A 20,141-nucleotide genomic window follows, 5' to 3' on the forward strand; every position below is an offset into this window, starting at 1 on the left:
AATGGTAATTAGAGGCTGGGAAGATAGATACAAGGCAGAAATAGATAATGGGGACCAAAACACACTTATATAGGAGGAATAAGTTGTCATATTCTTCAGCACAGTGAGGTGGCTATAGGTCATAATCACCTATTATGAATTTGAGAAGAACTGGAAGGGAGGCAAATGAAGTTTTAAACAGAGAAATGATAACAGAAATGGAAATGTTACACACTCTGATTTGATCAGTAGGACTCCAGATATACATATTAAACTATAACACTGTATCCCACAAATATGTAAAATGTTACATCTTAATTAAAAAGAAAAACTAAAACTAAAAATTGAATTGATAAAAGCAGCATTTTAGTTTACGCATGTGACAACAGACTGTGGGTAATTGATTTCTGCATACCTTTCCATATTACTGCCTCTGATATTCCTAGGTCCCTGGTCCTCAACTTGGGAACACTGGAGAACCAAGGGATAAACCCAGATAGTCCTTGAGATGCTTGTTCTAAGCACACCCAGAAATGTCAAAATCTCTTTTTAGCCCAAGCTCAGCAGCAGCACTTTCTTAGCAAATGGAAATCTTTCTAAAGAGGAGAAAGGATGGACAGGTGCTAGCAGATAGAAGTTATCATCTTGTGCACTGAGGAAGAAATTGCTTGTGTGCATCCAGTACCCAAATTCCCTGTACATTTGCATTGAGTGAGGGGCTATTGGTTCTGGGGAAGAGACTGTGAAGTGAGAACACTTGATCCCCCACAGAAGTGCTCATTATATTGAGATTCACCTTTGAAAGAAAACCCATTATCTGTCTCCTGGCAATCTAAATCTTGTTAATGTATTGAAGGGTCTCCTTGTTTAGAATTTGCAAAGCTTTCTTTCTTCCTTGGTTCCCTTGGAAATTCAGCAGATAGAACAGTCTTCGCATGCCAGGAGGCCCTGTCACAGGGCTGGCTGTGCTCACATTCTGCCTCCTGGCAGAGTGCATGACTCATTCTGAAACACTGCCTTGGAGCAAAGGATGAGCCCGAGGACACAGTACATTTTATAAACTCTCAACATCATGTTTCTAGAGTTTATATGATCTTATTTTAATTGAAAATGGATTTTTAACTGTTTCTCTAGCCACAAGAAGATGGATTGTTGTCATTGTCATCAAAGAAAATGAGTGGTCTGTTTTGCTTTGAGTTGATTCAATTATTTTTTGTTAAACAAAAATTCAAAACTAAGAACTTACCAGGCAGGTATGCCTCATAAACTTCTGAGAGCTTGGAATTTCCCACCAGAACACTTGATTCTGCTGATATAGCTAGGGTGAGAGTGAATTTTTTCAGTCCCTGTCTCCCAATGTTTCTGTTGTGACAGATGCATTTGAGTTCATATCCTGCAGCATCCAGAACACATCTGCACTCAAGGCTATGGCTGATTTTTTAACAACCCTGGGCTGCATTTGCCTAATGCTATTATAGACAGTATCATGGGGGTGTGCATTGGACTGGTGTGCTATGATCCTCACAGAAACCCCTGGATATTGTTATTTCTAACTTTTTTCTGGGGAAAATTGATATTCAGAGGGTTCTCCTAATTTATGCAAGATTATAAAGAAATAGACTTGGTGTTTTTGGACTCTATGATTTATGAGATATACCTGTCTACTTGAGGCTGTTTTAAAGCTTCCCGCATTCTTTAAATCTGCAAATGCAAAGTCTCTGTCATTTATCACTGTAGGCTTTGGTGCATGAATGGTCAACATTCTTCAAGTTTCTTTTTGTTTAGTCTTTTTCTTCCTTACATGTTCAAGTAAAATTTCCAAATGTTTGGAAATGGCCAAACTGACAGGAAATCATATTTTAAAATTGGTCGGACTTGATCTTAATTAATAGGTTCAGCTGACTCAGTTGCTCAGGGAAAGACAGAAGCCACTATTTTAAACTATGAGACCTCCATTTCTCAGGAGTGGCTGGGTTGGGGACTGGCAGTAACAAGACTGTAATATTTTCATAGTAATCATTTTGATCCCTAAGTGCACCAGAGAATCCTGAAAAAATTAAGGAATTGTTGTGGAAATTTTTTCATTCAATAAGAGTAACATGTCATTAAAAATTCAGTGCATCTAAATAAAATTCACTGAAAGACATGTGTTTTGACATTTACAATTGTTCTTCCATAACTATAAAATAAAACAGTTTAGAGGAATGAGGAAAATATTGCACAAAAATATGATTATTGTAAAAGGGTTATACATATATACACACCTGAATATGAATTTGTCATGGATTCATCATAAATCTCTAATGAATTCAATTATAATTGATTAAATGAGAAACAGTTGATAATTATAGGAATATACAATGAATAAACAAACAGTCTCCTAAGCACTTTACATGTATGAACTAACTTAATCTTCATTATGCTCATTTTATAAGTGATGCAACTGAGGCATAGAGTAAACCTAACCTTGTAAAAAAAAAAAAAAGGATGGTGATGAGATGTGAAAAGAAATCATCTTGTGCCAGAATTGATGGTAGTGCTATGATTTTAAATTAAATAAATAAATAAACATTTTTTCTTGAAATGAGTTTCCTGGCTATCAGTAAAGTCCTACAAATAACCTGAGTTCATATTCACATTGTAAATCCAGCAACTCCCAAAAGAGAGACTTTTTTTAAGAAGGAGCATTTATAAAATATCATCACAGTATATGTATAATCCTGTCTTATATCAAAGTAGACCGTCCTATAGATCGATGCTAACTTATTAATACAGAAATTCAAAGAAAATTTAACAATCAGATTATATAATTTCACTTAAAAATATTTTTTCCATGGTACTAATGAATACTGTTCAATTTTCTACTTATAATTTCTGGCTATAAAGAAAGGTAGGAGTATTCTTAGTAAATAAAGGCTTTTTTAAAAAAAAAACTCATAACAATGTAACAGAAGTTTCAAAGAGAAAGAAGAGTCTCTATATTTATATGTAACAATAATACAAATTTCAGTGTCACATGTAAGTATCATTATATGGAAGTCTTTGGATGGAATTAATATTTAACATGGAAAAAAATCCAAAAAGCTTTGTTCACTGGACAAAATCAATGATCATCCTACAATTAAATATAGACTATAACTCAGGATCCAGGATGTGCCAAAGGAGGTAATTAATAATCTGGCCAACATCCTTTTTCTGTTTTCCCCAATTTCATACTTTGTACAGCCTTCTCTCTGACCCTCTTGACCTCTCTTTTATCATCTCTTTTATGCCATATGCTTTTGCAAATGTGATTCCCTTTTTCTTGAGATGCTTGCTTAGCCTTCTTTGGAATGTTTTCTTTCTCTTTCTGTATTTAAAAAGTGCCTCGTCTAAGTTCAAATATCCTGTTTTGTGAAGCATTTTTAAAATCCCTCCTTAATTTCTCCTAAGCATAGTGAATTATGTTATCAGCTATGTTTCCATAGAAAACTACAATCACATCTATTGCACCATATTATATTGTTATGATTGTTTATGTTTATCTTATTTGTTGACTTTGAGACACGTGAGTTCTGGATTTCTAGTTCAAAATTTGAGTTCAACATGTTTGCTGTTTTCCTTTTGAGTTCTGGGGGTTGTTGTAGGTTTATGGAACATGTTGATGACTCTGATACCATCCTTTTTTTGGTGAACTGTTTCTAGAAAGTACCGAAAGAAATAATACCAGAAATGGACCATGCCACTGTCATATGTGGAACAATACTTAAAGAGTTCATCACTTTTAAAATGAGCATAATGAAGGTTAAGACTCTTTAAGACTTTAATACTTAAAGAGCAATACTTAAAGGAACAATACTTAAAGAAAATTGAATAGTATACGTAAATGAAAGGGTTCTTTACCAGATAGGAGGGACTGAGATTTTTCCTAATCTAAATCTTAAAAGTCAGGCAGAAATTAGGTCAATAATATTGCTGGAAGAAAGAATCATATTTCACATAGAGGAAAAGTAGGAAAAAAGCAAAGGCATGAAACCACAGGGTGCACTTGGGGGAAAAATACAAGAATTTCAGTATTTTTGGAGAAAAAAATAGGTAGGAATAAACAACACATGGTGCCAAAGAGGGCTATTTGTGGCAGCCGATATGATGGAGATAAGGAATTGACTTGTGCTGTAGAGAAAGGAGTTGGCTGCAGAGAAGGGAGAAGACTTTCTGTTTTTTAATGCAGAGCAATCATATTGCTCAGATATATTTGAGAAAGATTATTTTGACTATAGTGTATAAAAGGCATGAATAGCAATATGGGGATAAGACTGTGACAGATCTCAAAGAGAGATGAGGATTTGAGCTCTGGGGGTGGCTAACAGGAGCTACAAGTAATACCCTGTTTTCCACAGGTATGCAATACATCTTTGTTGGTTGGATGGATAGATTAATGGATGAATCTTTCTAAAATGTTAAATCTCAACTGCTTTGTCCTTGCATGGGGGTGAATGTTTGTGTGCCCCCAAATTTCCCATGTTGAAATTTCATTACTCCAAGGCAAAGCCTTTAGAAGTCATTAGATCTTGAGGGTGGAACCCTCATAAATGGCACAAGTCCCATTATAACAGAGGCCACTAAAGCTTATTTGACCTTTCACCACGAGAGGGCACAGAAATCAGGAAGTGAGCCCTCATCAGCACCTGAATCTGTCAGCACCTTGATCTTGGACTTTCCAGTCCTCAAAACTATGAAAAATAATTCTGTTGTTTATAACTCTATCCAGGTTATGGTAGTTTATTATATCAACCCCAAACAGACTAAAAAAAAGATCTTATACCATGAAAATTGTTACATTGGTAACATTTTTTTATCACAATCAGAATTAACTTATCATTTCTTCCTAATTCTCTGTTCAATGCTAAGTATAATTGAGAACTTGTCAACTAGCTGTAAAATCATGCATTCTTTTTTTTTTTTTTTTTTTTTTTGGATACTGGGGAATGCATTCAGGGGCACTCAACCACTGCACTGAGCCACATCCCCAGCCCTATTTTGTATTTTATTTAGAGACAGGGTTTCACTGAATTACTTAGCACCTCATTTTTGCTGAGGTTGGCTTTGAACTCATGATCCTCCTGCCTCATCTTCCAGAGCTGCTGGGATCACAAGCATGCACAACTGTGAAATCCTGCATTCTTAATAGAAAAATTGGCCTCTGGGGGACAGAAACTGGTTCTTGTGAAAGCTAGTTAAAATTTACATAGGTATATATATACATAAGTATATGTACATGAATATACATACACATACATATATGACATATATATGTATGTGACATATATGTCACAGATAAACAGTATTAAAGTATAGATATATAAACAGAATAAACAAATATGCAATATATCTGTGGTATTAAACTATCATGAAGGGTGAGGTTGTGGCTCAGCAGTAGAGTGCTTGCCTAGCACGTGTGAGGCTCTGGGTTTGATCCTCAGCACCACATAAAAGAAATAAAGGTATTGTTTCCAACTACAATAAAAAATAAATAAATATTTAAAAAAGTATCATGAAAGAGGAGGAAAAATAGGAAAAAATATCTAAAACACTCCCTGGTGGGAACAATGAAAAGGAATTAAGAAATGCTACTTGAAGTAAATGTTCAATGATATTTGCTAGTTTCATCCAGCACAGTAAGTACTTTTCCTTAACATAATCCTACTTCTGAGTATTAGAGAGTTAACTGGGTTAGAGAGTCAATTGCTTGTTTTGTTTTTGTGTCATATTGACTTAGGAAAATAAGTCTGCACAGAAAATAGAAATATTCCCATGACTCAGAGGAATGATATTTTAAGTATAATTCTCATATTTCATCTGAGGACTACACACTCTTCCAAAAGAACATTTCATCAATCCTCCAAGCAATGTATTTTACAGAGAAACAGAGAAGAGCACTCTTAGGTTCTCTTAACCTGTCTCCATGGGGATAACAATTAATTGTTCTAAATTCAGGCCTGGGAATTTTCATCTCAGAGTAGTAGAGAGCATCTGTGGAGCTCTTTCTGCAGTAGTCATGGCTCTCAGGTGAGGATTGCCTAGGAATCTCTGATGACCTCGTACCCAAGGGATCTGGTGAATGAGCCATTCCATAAAGGTCCATGCAGAATCAGTGTTGTCCTCAATGTCACTCTGACCTCCTCTCTCACTACTCAAGGCAAGTTGTCTGTTGTAAAACGCTTCTCCTGGGAAAGGCACTGGTTGTTAAGATGGTTTCCAAAGGATAACTGCCTTTTCTCAAATGCAAAGGTGATGCTACATTCACAACAGAAAACTCATCTGTTCTAGCAAGTCCAGAAGAGAAAGTAATGGATTTCAAACATGAGTGATTTTGCACACATGGCAATAGCATCTGTCTTTCCAATGAATTTGAATATACTTGTGTCTGTGCTCCAGAGATACATATTTCTCATTTTAAGATAGAATTCTCTTCTGGAACTCTTCCTGTGAGAACATTTCTCCACCCACCCCCATCTATGTTCTGAAGGCACTGAGCCTTTTAGATCCATATTATGCCCTTTTAGAAGCAATGGTACCCTCTTCAATGGGTTTCTAATGGGAAAATACATATGCTAAAAAATATGGATCAGAATTTTTCAAGGTATCACCCATAGGGTCCATGTAGACCAACATAATTGTCCCAGTTTCACCTGCAGGGGTTGAGTTTCATAGATTTGCTTTCTGATAATAGGAGAAATGCACATGGATTGTATTCCATGTTTAAACCCCACTGGTCTCTTTTAAGCTTGAAAATGAGCATTACCTCATTCTTTCCTTGATTTCATGACCTTATGTCCTCCTGAATTTTCTCCTACTTTCATGCTTAACTTCTTCTTCTTTATTGACTCAAGATTTCTGCCCATCTCTTAAATGCTGTTGTCTTCAAATTTTCTCTTTTTTCTCTCTCTACAAAATATTTTGAAATGATCTTACCCACCAAATTTCTTTATATGTAATGGCTTCTGACCAGTCTTTTCCCTGAATATCAGACCTTCATTTAACAGCCACTTGAGATATTAACTCACGTGTTCCAAAATTCTCAAAATCAATGTCTCTCCCTGAACTTATCACACCTGCTGGAGATCCATCACCCCTATCCTTTCCAAGATTATTGAACAATGTACATGCCAAAATTTTGCTAGAAGTCTAGGTATAATCCATGGCCTCTCTCTCCCTTTCCGTCTATTTCCAATCGCACACCAAATGTCCCTTTCACATATATTCACTATTGCTAATAACAATTCAGTTTACCACTATCTTTAGCCTGAGTGAGTTTACCAGCCCCTTAACTGTTTTATTGTTTAGTTTATACATAAAATTGTACACATTTATGGGGTACAAGATGATGCTTCAATATACATATACATTATGTGATGTGCAGATGAGAATAAACATATCTATCTCTTCAATATCGTTTACCATTTATTTATGGAGAAAACAGTCAAATCCTTTCTTGTAGCATTTTTTGAAATACACAATATATTATCATTATCTACAGTCACCTTACTATGTGTTAGAACATCAGAACTTCTTTTTCCTAACTAACTATAACTTAGTGCCCACTGATTAACTTCTCCCCCTCCCCACTATTCCCATATTCTCCCAGCCTCTGGTAACCACCATTCTACCATCAACTTACACAAGAATACCTTCTTCAGATTCCACATGTGAATGTGATCATGTGGTATTGTTCTTCTGTGCCTGGATTATTTCACTTACAATGATCTCTAGTTCCATCCCTATCATTGCAAATGACAAGATTTTATTCTTTCTTATGAACAAACGGTATTCCATTCTGTACATATTTGCTTTATCCATTCATCTATTGATGGACACTTGAGTTGTTTCCACTCTTGGTTTTTGTGAATAGTGCTGGATAAGCGCAGTTGGCTCTTCAATATAATATCACTGAATGGTATGGTCTTCCTGTTTTTAATTTTTTTCAGGAAACTCCATTTTGTTTTTCATAGTAGTTATACTAACTTTCATTCCCACCAACAGTGTGCAAGCATTCCCTTTTTCTCTATATACTTGCCAGCCCTTGTTATGGCGTGTGTGTGTGTGTGTGTGTGTGTGTGTGTGTGTGTGCACCTATGCATGCACATGTACTGGAGTATAAATTCAGGGCTTCAAACATGCAAAGTAAGTGCTCTAGCATGGAGCTACATCCCCAGTGTGTATCTTTTTGTTAACAGCCATTCTATCAAGAGTGAGGTGATATCTCATTATGGCTTTAACTTGCTTTTCCCTGGTGATTAGTGATGTTAAATACATTTTTATATGCCTTCAGCCACTCATACATATTCTTTAAGGTCTGTTACTCATTTTAAAATCAAATTATTTGTTTTTTGTGGGTTTTTTGTTTGTTTTACTATTGTAATGTGTGTATTATTTGTATATTTTTAATATTAATCCCTTGTCAGATATATAGTTTGCAAATATTTTCTCCCATTCTGAAGTTTGTTTCTTTGCTCTGTTAATTTTTTTTTCTTAATGGTGCAGAAGATTGATATAATCCCATTTGTTTATTTTTACTTCCAGGAAAGAAATCTCTTTCCAAAAAAAAAATCTTTTTTATTCTAATGTTTGGAACTGGTTTTGTATCTTTTCTTTTTTCTGGTATTTTTATAGTTTCAAGTCTTACATTTAGATCTTGACCTCATTTTGTGTTGATTTTTATAAGAAGAGATACAGATCTGGCATTGTTCTTCTGCATGTGGATATCCCCTTCTCCTCCCACCATTAACTGAAAAAAAAAATCCTTTCTCCAATGCATGTTCTTAACACTTTTTTTTAAATCATTTGGCTTTAGATGCATGAATTTATTTCTAGGCTTTCTTTTCTGTTCCACTGGCCTATGTGACTTATTATTATTATTATTTTTACTAAGACCATGCTGTTTTGATTATTATAGCTTCATAGCATAGCTTTCTTCTCTCTTTCTTCTCTTTCTTCTTTTCTTTTCTCTTTCTTCTCTCTCCAGTATTGTTCCTGTAACTTTGTTATATAATTTCGTCAGGATCCTTAACTCATTATTTTCTCTTCTCCACTAATCACTTATCTCTCATTTCCTCTTCATGTCTTCCAGGAATTGAATGTTCAAGTGTATTTCATTAAATTTTATTAATATACCATCATCTCTCTTGTCTTAGGTTATTTATGCTTTCATCATGGAGAGCTCCCTTCCTGCCGCCTCACAGCAGATTTCACTCCAGTATGCTGTCATAGTACACACCATCACTAACATCAGTAACATGGCTGTTTGCATCCCCTGTTCCTAAGCATGTATCATGCTTCTGTCAATGAAGGAAAAATGCATTAGAGCAACCAGGCAAGAGAAAAAAATAAAGGACATCCAAATGGGAAAAGATGAAGTCAAATTGTCACATTTTCCATGATTTAGAATATTTACTTTAAAAAAAATTAGAAAATTAAAGAGAATTATAGACCTTGGGAGATAATATCTTGCTTTCTGTGACTTCTCTCTCTCTTTTTCTTTCTCAGAGCTCTTCCTGCCATGATGCAATGGGTCCGCACGCAGAAGCCAGGAGAGAGTGGCATCAACATTGTCACTGCCGATTTTGTAGAACTTGGTGATTTTATCAGCACTGTCATAAAGCTCAACTATATCTTTGATGAAGGTGAAGCCAACACTTGATAGTCCTATTTGGAGTGGCCATGAATAAGATAGAGAAGACTCATTGTATTAGGTGTATTATCTGTAAACACTCTGATTTTCCTTTTCCACTGAGTCTTGGAAAGGATTAGGGCTTGTAGTGGGTGGGGAAAAGGGGAAATCATTTTCTTCAGTGATTATGTCACAATCTACTATAAATATTTCATTTCCTATTTGATGAGCGAAATCTACTTCTAGTGTTAGGGATAAAAAAGTATAGTGAATTTTGTTTTTTGAAATTAGTCTTTTAACGTACAACTCATGAGTGGTTACTTGATTGCATTTTATAATTTCAACCTAGGGCTCCTTTACTGTCTAAACTCTCTAACCTTTCCACTCCCTCTGTTGCTCGCTCTTTCTAATCAGATGCTGTATGGTACTCAAAACAATTGAATGTCCAACATAATGTGTATTACCTTGTTGTACTGAAATTTATTTGTTTTGTGGGACTTGATATAATATTCTGTAGTCGTCTGCAATTGGGCAATCATAGCCAACTTTTGGTCATAGAAAATGTGCATCCAATCAGTTTCCCTGCATCAGTGATATTGGAGGCCATAATCAGTGATATTTGTGTTATATAAAAACAATAGTGTGTCACAGTATTTCCATTTAAGGCAGCTATAACTATAGTGTAAAAATTTTTTTTGATAGGACTGAGTGCCAACTCCCTAGTAAAAAATGAGGAGTGAGGTATGTGGGGGGAGATGGATGTCACTTTAGTTCAGCAACCCCTAGAAGTAATAATACTCTGCAAATACCCAGTAAATGATGTTATAGCAAATGCATTAAAATCAGAAATCTGGATTCCTCCAATAACTTTCTTAACAATTTTGATTTAAATAAAAGGAAGAACAAAGAAAGATGAAAGTCAGGATTTCCAAATATGTTCTAAATCCCAGGTTTTCAGGAAAATTTCTCAAGAAATTTCAATTGACAGGAAGAAAGGAGAAAGGAAGAGTAGTGGATGGAGCGTTTTAGAGCAATGTCTTCGAAACTACGTCCACCAAACCACAATGATCCATAAAATATCTCTAGGAAATCCTTGAAATACGTGTGATCTGGACAGATTTGTTTCAAATTGGCAATCACTCATCACTTCTGGGATCTACCCTGTTCTAGAGGTTAGATGAAGGCAGGGGGCAAAAGTGTCATACAAAGATTCTGTGACCTAACTTTTGATAATTCAAGCCCTTAGGAAAGGACAGTGATAACACAGTTTGAGCCCTGCCTCCTTTTGGTGTCTTTACAACAGTTGACAATTCCAAAAATTAGTTTTCAAAAGCACAATGCCCCCTTACCTGTATGCATCACAGGAATATTGTGAGGCATTTATACAAATCTATAAAATTTGTTGAAATCCTTACAATTTTGAAGTATTTTTTATCTTCATATTTAGAAATAATCGCACCTCCATATTTTTCTGGGACAGTGCAATTCCATGCAAATTGAGACTATGGAGAAATAAGAAGCATGCCCTCAGCTTTTAATTAATCCAAGTGCAAGATGTATAACTTAATATCTTAGACCTAGGTAAGGGAGTTGATTACATATGTCAAGATTATGGATAATCAAGAGTTGATTATGAATATTCATTGTCAGAAAACAGTACTTAATAGTAACTGCAGAGAAGGAATAAAAGATTTTTTATACTGAACAGAATGTTCATGAAAAATGTAGTACCTGTTTAGACCAAGTAGCACACGTATACATTTTATAAGCAACAGATACATTTGGACATTCCAGTTGAGTGTATATTCTTTGTCATACACAATATACCTACACATACCCACTCCTATGCAAGATACAAATATACACAAACACACAAAAAAATAGACAGATACAGTATAATTCTTTTCAAGTGAAAACACCATTATTAAATAATTTAATTTTAACACTTAGTCTCTTAACTAGTGATATAAAAAAAGGATGGACACAACCTTTGAAAATTGAGTAGCTTATCATATTAAAATATTTTTGTAAAAATATTATAGTTTAGAACTCAAATATTTACAAAATATAGTTCTTTTCTTCCATTTTCTCTTCCATTACAGTTTTTTTTCCCTTTTCACCTGCTCTCTATGTGCAACCGAACATGAATTCTTTTTAAAAGGCTATGGGCTATTGAAGTTTATGTCCTGTAAATTTGCTTTTTGAACAGACTTTTTTTGCTGGTTCTTCATCATTCATCACTCCAGATATTTCAGCAATTACACTTGTTATGACACAGGATTTAACTTATAAATATGACAGAAAACAGGTCTTTCAGCCTATTAACGAAAATGAATAAAATATAGAGGTAACTATATTGTATTTTCTTGAAATTAAATGCTTTCCTATAATGTTTGCTTAGAATTAACTTTGTTATATTTGTCATTTGGGTGCTGGAAATAACAAACTTGAGGAAGCATTCGACAGTGCAGTTTGTAAACTGAGGAAAGCTTCTGATTGCCATTAGAGATATGCACACAAAGACCTTGTTAGACAAAAGGTACTTTCAATCTAATGTTCTGATTCCCACATGGACATACAGTGCCACCTCTGTAGCAGGCACTAAGAGTAAATAGACTTGCCTTAATTCTAAAGGAGGGTAGAGATAGTAGAGAACCCTGAGAGAATTCACTAGAGATTCCTTGGAGAGGGAATGGCAAGGAGGTGCCTTTGGCTGTGTCTGTTCGTTGGTCCTGCCCTGGAGCACACTTAGGAAGCAGGCTGTGGGTCTTACATGGAGAACCGGGGATGCATTCCAAGTTTACCCTCCGCCTATGCTCCTTGGTCTCAGCTGGGCATTGTGTTTTCAGAGAGGTAGGAGCACAAGGGCTACAAAGAGGCCCCAAGATGTAGTAAACACATCTTGGTGCATTTTTTGCTTTGCTTCTTAAGACTTTATGTCACAAGTACTACAAGGCAAAAAACTAAAATAAAATCCAACTTTTACCCAGTCTTCATCAGGAAATCAAAGGAGTGGGTGAAGTGAGGGGAAATAAGCAAAGGATCTCATTTATACATTTGCCTTCCTGTCAGCAGTTTTGGAGCACCAATATGGTGAATACTTCTCCTGCCATAATCATTTATGTTTCCTTTATTAGTACATAGTCATGTGAACATAAGGAATGAGGAAGCATCCTTTAAAAGCCTTAGGATTTTCTATATGATGACCTCAATATTCACTTTCAGCCATACTGGGAAAACTCACTTTTCATGGAGCGCCACCTAACAGTGAATGTACTAGAATACAAAGTGTTTGGCATGATGCACCTGTGTGTATATATACACACACATATAAACACACACATAAACACACACACACACACACACACACTCAAGTAGGAACTGCATCTAATTATCCAACCTAGTTCTTTTGCAATTTTGATTCTTAAAATCAATCATCTCCTATGTTAGTAGGCATAAACATAGCTCAAGTATTTAAATATTTAAGGGGAGAAAAATTATTTGAAAACCAGTGAAAAGTGAGACCATCAGAAATAGGACACACGTGGCACTCGTGGTCTAACTGCATTGTCAATGACACTTGAAGCTAGAGAATCTAAGCTGGACAGTGGACTTTGAATATGAATTACACACACATATACATCTTCACTTAAAGGTGTCAAAAGTCCTTTGAGGTTCTGACCATGTTTTAGTAAAGCAAGGTCACATGTTGTTCTCCCCTTTTAGGATTCCAGACTAGAAAATTGGAAGTCTCAGGAAATGCATGTTTTCATGAGTTTTTCCATTCTATAGTTTTACAAATATTCAGTGACACAATCTTTTAACCTTTGATTGCACAACTAAACAGGAGCTCCGTAGAAAGAGTGTTCACCTTTTGAATTGCTAGGAGAAAATAATGCAGTGCACCTCAGGCTATGCTAAATACAATTTTTAAAGTGTTTTATTTTGCAGCACTTTGTTTTTCAAACTTGGTTCAGTAACACCATGGTGTAAATGCTATATTTGCCATAACTTATTGGTGGCTCCTGTGTTCCATGTGGTTTCAAATAATGCTCCAAATTGTTTGTTTTCCCAATGACAGTGATAAAATGTTCTGTAGAATTTGTAAAAGGTCTTGACTGAATCTGTTAAAACTTGTGTAATTTTTATTTCACTTGTGATACTATTTTATAGTTATTAGTTCTAAATGTATATTTGTATGAGTCAAAACTATGTGCTTGTCAGTGGTATGTGTAAATATATTGTACCTTACTAAATATCAAACTTATCCTAAAGAAAAAGGGCACATTATGACCAGCCTTAATTTGTCACCATTTTTTTTTTGGTTGTCATTGCTGCAATTTGGATTTAAACCTTAAACATAAATTATGTTTTTGTTAAAGATGACTTTTTAAAAAAAAATCTTATGTGGTATGTGCTTTAGAAGTTTTCTGAGTTCCCACAAGCAAACCGTCCAGTTTGCAAAGCACCTATGTTTTTCAAAACGACCATGCATTGATTAATTCACTAAATTCATCATCATACAAATAGACTAAATTCACTTTTTGCTTCTGTCAGAACCCGTGCATTGCTAAAGTTCTTCTTCCCAACATGGAACTCTGTAAAAAGATTTTTGCTTTAATGATAACTTTTCCATAACAAATAGTTTTTCTGTAGACCATTATTTTTGAAAACTGGATCTTCTGAAGGAAAATGAACCACCTTGGCTCTGTGAAAGTTGCTGAAGCTCCATCAACATGATGTGGTTCCAACATGGTTCTCTTTTCAAAAAATAAGCATGCAACACTCACACTATTCCTGTCTGCCCTGTGTGCATCCCACCGGTAGAAAGCTCATGATTTTAAGAATCTATCCTGGCAGTTATGCTCTAAGCAAAAATCTTACAATCTTCTTTAGACTGGGATCTGGATATGAAATATTAATTAAACTTCTTATTTCCTCCATCTCCAAGAATTTGTTTTTAATATTTAGTGTTGCCAAATAAAATACAGGACATTGGTGATATTCTAATTTTGGATAAATAATTATTTTAGAGTATTTCTTATATATTTCATCAAATATACTAAAAACTGCTTATATGAAATTCAAATTAAAATGGATATATTCTGTATTTTTTCCTAAATCTGGCACCCTATCCACACTGCCTCTCTATCTTTTCCAGTGGGCTACCCATGAAGAGTGAGATCTACCTCCCTCTGTGTCATTATGTTAAGACACTTTGTGCAAATCTGCTGTTGGTGTACCCTTCTTGAAGGAAAATATTGGTCCACACCAGGTCCCGGAAATGTTTTATGAAGGACCAATTCAAAAATAGAAGGGAATAGCTGGACCTGCTGGCACAACCCATAATCCCAGCTACTCAGGAGACTAAGGCAGGAGTATCACAAGTTCAAAGCCAACTTCAGCAGTTTAGTGAGGTCCTGACCAACATAGTGAGACACTGTCTCAAAAAAAAAAAAAAAAAAGATGGGAATAATCAACCAATTATCTTCATTAGATTAGTGCTATAGCATTCAAAATTTCCCTTCACTAGCCTGTTTTGAAGCACATAGTCTCCCCATTTATTCCTTAAGAAACATTACCCAATAATTGAGAAAATGAAAAACATACCCTTGTTAAAAATGTTCTTGTAAAAATAGCAGCAGTACCTTCTAACTTAGTACCAGAACCACTTTTAAAATTCAGTTTCTTTTTCTTTCAGAAAGGTGACAAGTTAATCCATTATCCCTTCACTCCCATTAACACCATACCACAAAATATAAAATTTGACGTAGAAAAGAACTCTTCACTTTGGAAAGAGAGGAGTCTGAGGTATGACCCTGTCAAGTACTTCACTAAAACAGGTGAAGTTGGTCAGCTGTTCTGGGACAGAACACTAGCACCTGCCAGGGACACTGGCTAAAGAAAATTATAATGACCAGTCCATTTTTATAGGAATCGAAAACCCAAGAATTCCTGGATTATGAATAATGAGAAGCAAAGATAGTTTCTAGAAGTTTTCAGAGAATAGAACCATGTTGGAATTCCTAGAACAAAGCTTTCTAACACTGCTGTTTCCAACATTGAATCCTTGACAAAACTGAAGGTGAATGAAGTCTTAGAACAGCATTCCTTCAAATGATACAGGAAAACCTAAATCCCTTAACATTTCCATCTCTTGATTCCTGCCTCTACAAATTTGTGTTGATTTGCTTCATTCTGGAGGATGAGAACTTTCAAAGCTGGTGACATTTCCTTTACCAGAGTGAGACAGATCTGTGCCTTCTCTTTTTAGGATCTGGTCATTGACACTTTAATAAACGTGGTGTGAAAAAAAAATTAATGCTTACAGTCTGTATAGCAAATGTGAATTTTTTTGATATTATTGTGTTCTTAATGTAAAAACAGTTTCTTTGTATCCAGTGAAATGCTAATAAAGTCCTGGCACCGGTTATCTTGATTTTTTTTCTTAATTCATATTCATCAATGCTTCATTCTAAACCCCAAAGTGTGGGTCACTTAAATAGAACATGACTCAGAACATCAGAAAATAAACTCATTTTAAAAAAATTGTGATCATCATATTAGAATTTCCTCCACAAATGTCGTACATATTTTCTACCAATAAAGGCACTGCAACGAGTGCTCTGATATTTCAAAATTAGGAATCTCTGAGATCCAATAATGTTAGCTTCTGATATGATCCATAAGAAGATCAATATCAACACATCAGTAATACAACAAACAGCAATAATACAATAAAATATCATATTTCTATTGCAAAACACCATCAAGTTAAAATCTTAAAGTGAAGAAAAATCTCTTTTGCTAAGACATTACTGTATCTAACACATGAGACATGATTCCAGAGATGGAATTGCATTTGCATTACTCCACCAAATAAAACCTATATGTTGGGGTACAAATCATGCTTTAATATAAAATTTAAGCATGATAATGTATTATAATGGAAGTCCAGTAAATAAATATGGTTCAAGTTATCTTTGGCGCTCACTTGGATATAAGACCCCCCAAAGGCTCTACTTGTTATATAAACTATCACATTCATGACATTAGACAATTTCTGTTTCTAAAGCTGTACTGATCTCTCTATTTAGGAAGTGCTGTGTGTCTCCATATAATAGCTGACATGATTACTGTGTGTCCTTAATATAACATTTCTTTAGTTTCATTCAGCAAACATTTGGCTACTAGGTGGCAGGCCTCTGATAAGCACAAGAAGACATTTATTTCCAAAAAGTTCCTTAAAAGAAAGAACAAAGGGTGTTTTAATTAGCTTTTTTTGCTGCTGTGACCAAAAGAGACCTAACAAGAACAATTTTAGAGGAGAAAAATGTATTTGGCACTCAGGATCTCAGAGGTCTCAGTCTGTAGTCTTGCTCTGGGTCCGAGGTGAGGTAGAACATCATGGCAGAAGAGTGTGGAAGAGGAAAGCAGCTCAGGATATGGACAACAGGAAGTGGGGGCGTGGAGGGGGGAGAGACAGAGAGAGCACTTTGCTCACCAGGTATGAAATACGTGCCCCCAGTGACCCAATTTGTGCAGCCACATCCTACCTGCCTAGAGTCTCCACCCAGTTCATCCATTCAAGCAGATTAATGCATTGACTCTGTTAAGGCTCTCATAACCCAGTCATTTCACCTCTAAAGTGTCTTGCCTTGTCTAACATATGAGTTTGCAGGGGAACACCACAGATCCAGACCATAACAAAGGGCATCCTCCTTGGGAGTTTCTCACTAGAGTTAATAGGTGGTATTATCCTGTCCCCTTAAAGAATATAAAAAACAAGAACTCATTCTCAATGACCTTTTCAAAGAAATATCTCCAGGTAGTAAAATTGTTCCAACACAGATATTCCTGAGACCCTGGGGGTCTTATAAAATAAGCATAATTGGAAATAAGTCACAGAAACAGATAGTAAAGAGCAGATTCCCACTCACTCCCTGATTCCAACAGCCACTATGTTCATGACTCTGTACATGGGCAAATCCAGAGGCTCCATCCCTTCACCTGTCCCCCCCCCCGCCACCTTTAGGCTACAGCAGAAATAATTCACACTCCACAGAGGAAGCTGATCCTAGCTTTAGGATGACAACAAGTAGACTTTTATATTTCAGGTCAGCAGAGCACAGCAAGTAAAGAAGAATCTCCTCCACAGAGGGGGGTAAAAACAGTGATGCTATCAGGATCGATGGAGTAAAAACATCATCTGGAATGAAAGCAGATATTTCTTTTTAGATGGAAAGAAATACTGTTGCATGGTAGAATATTTTAACGATGGCTCACCACGTGGATTTCAATATATGTCCTTAAAAGTTAGTCATAATAATGATCGTGCTGAGATTAGGTAGGGAGAAGTGATCCTAAATATAATGGGGCACCTGCTACCGAAATTCATCCTTCAGTCCTGTGGGTAGAAAATTTCTTGGAAGCATCTGGAGCTATTAGGCAAAGGCAAACCACATTAAAACCACGTTAAATTCTCAGAAGTGAGATTTGGCGTCATTAAGTGACAAGAAGAGTAGGTGGGGGAGAACTCCGCTGCTGGGAGTTAATAAGCACTCCCTGCCTAACTTTTATTCTCCACATACTTTTTTTCCCCATAAGAACATGAAGTTTGACTTCTGGTGGTTTTGCACAGAAATAATTAAGAAAAAAATCTTTTGTGTCAACATAACTGCTCAGATATTAAACTGTACTCTTTAATTTCTGAACAACAATAAAAATCTTTAACTTAAGCCTTGAAAGTTCTATTTTTGTATTCCCAGGGTGCAGCAAGGTATTGAAACATGTTTGGAAACAATGAAATAAAATTGTGCCTGGTTGTGACTTAATTGAATTGTGGACAAATGCCTGATAAATACCATGAATGTACCAAGACGCTTGAGAGATGAGGGTTCACTAAAGAACACCCCTTGAATTCCTGGGAGGAATACTAAGAATATGAGGAAGATTTAGGGGGGAAATACACTGCAGGGTGTTCTCTCCAAGTCTAAAAATCTCCTACCTCTTAGCTATAAAGTCAAAAAAATATATATTTGTGGAGAATATTCATTCAGGGGAACTTGGTTTATAATGGATGTATTTTAAAAGAACCAAGAAAGGATGGGGGAAGAGATTATGTTTCGAATGTCAGCAAAATCTCTTCCTCAATTTTCCTGTCCCTCATCTGCCACTGGATACATATGGGTTTGCATGAATATGTTAATTAAATTCCACGGATGCCTGCTCCCACGTGAGTCCCCAGCTCCCATTCCCTTTTGGAAGACCCTCTCCTTCCCTATACTTGTTTGAGTATGCAGATGATGTCTCCTATGTGCTTAATACAAAATCCTCCATGCCCTCCCCTGTCTACCAGCTGCTGGAGACTACAGTCTCTGCCCCTTCTCTGCCAGGCCAAGCAACCCACCAGAAGGCCCTGCTTATGCCCACCTGGGCATCCCTATGAAGGTAGAGTCCTCAGGTGGCAAAGGGATGAATGGTTTGGGCCCTGTGGAGGTAGGTGAGGAAATGCTTCTCTCTCAGGATGCATTCTAATATAGGGCCTTCACAGTTCCATTTCCACTCCGCTCCAAGGAGCCATGCTTTCTTCTTCATCAAATTCATCTTTCTTTGGCTTTTCCTTTTCTCAAGACATTATCCTAGTAGGATCCTTGGTTTTTATACAAATAGGTCTTTGAAAAACCACCTCCAAATTCATTCTAGAACCCCAGATGCACGTAGTCTAAAAGAACCAGCTGCTCCTGCCAGAAACCCTTTCTGTACAGATGGAAAAATGAGGAAATTGAGTAGAAGATTGTGTTTGAATCTCCAAATTTCTCTTAGTAGGATTCTTCTTCACCTGGTGCACAGAAAACAAAACTTCTTCCCTTACACACAATTTAATGAGCTCATTCACCATGAAATAGTAATGTGGCTTATAATAGTAGTTATTCACATGATTTTTATTTTAATTAAGTATTCACAGAAAAGTGACACTCACATAGCAATATATTACAGGATGGCTTTCTTCAAGGAAAGGCTAAGAGTTTGGTGTCTCCCTTCCTTGCCCCTAAGTTTTCCTGAGGAACCCCATGAAAACTTTCACAACTCTCCAGAGCAATACTTCTTGAATTTTGTCATGCATACAATTACCTTGATATCTTAATTAAATACAAGCCAGTTAGGAATAAAGCTAGATTCTGCCTTCAAAACAAGCTTCCAACAATAAAGATGTTACTGTGACATGTGTGCCTCTTATAGGAGTCTACGGAGCCCAACTTTAAACACTTACTTCAATGTCTCAAATTCCCCTTGAGATTTACTACGGGGGAGGAATTAATGACCAGATCTTTAATTATCAAATCTGAGTGGTGGAATTATTGTAAGGAAGAAAATTCTATAACTAAAATCTTTTAGTTTTCCAAGCTTTGTCTACCTAAAATCATCAGTAACTACTTACAGTCTGATTTGTTTACCTACTACCAAGAGACAGACCACCCGGAAGATGAAACAAGGGTCATCTCACTAAAGG

At 36.0% G+C, this 20,141-nt stretch overlaps 1 protein-coding gene across 1 annotated transcript in view; it reads left to right on the forward strand.

The window, feature by feature from the left end:
* The window catches only part of Plcxd3 (phosphatidylinositol specific phospholipase C X domain containing 3), a 139,626-nt gene extending 129,968 nt beyond the window's left edge, over nucleotides 1-9,658 (forward strand). The window contains exon 3 of the mRNA XM_026410248.1: nucleotides 9,505-9,658. Within this exon, the coding sequence (XP_026266033.1) occupies nucleotides 9,505-9,658 (154 nt within the window). The remainder of the gene's footprint in view (nucleotides 1-9,504) is intronic.
* The last annotated feature ends 10,483 nt before the right edge of the window (nucleotides 9,659-20,141 follow it).

The sequence above is a fragment of the Urocitellus parryii genome, chromosome 1, assembly GCF_045843805.1.
Source record: "Urocitellus parryii isolate mUroPar1 chromosome 1, mUroPar1.hap1, whole genome shotgun sequence".
Classification (NCBI taxonomy): domain Eukaryota; kingdom Metazoa; phylum Chordata; class Mammalia; order Rodentia; family Sciuridae; genus Urocitellus; species Urocitellus parryii.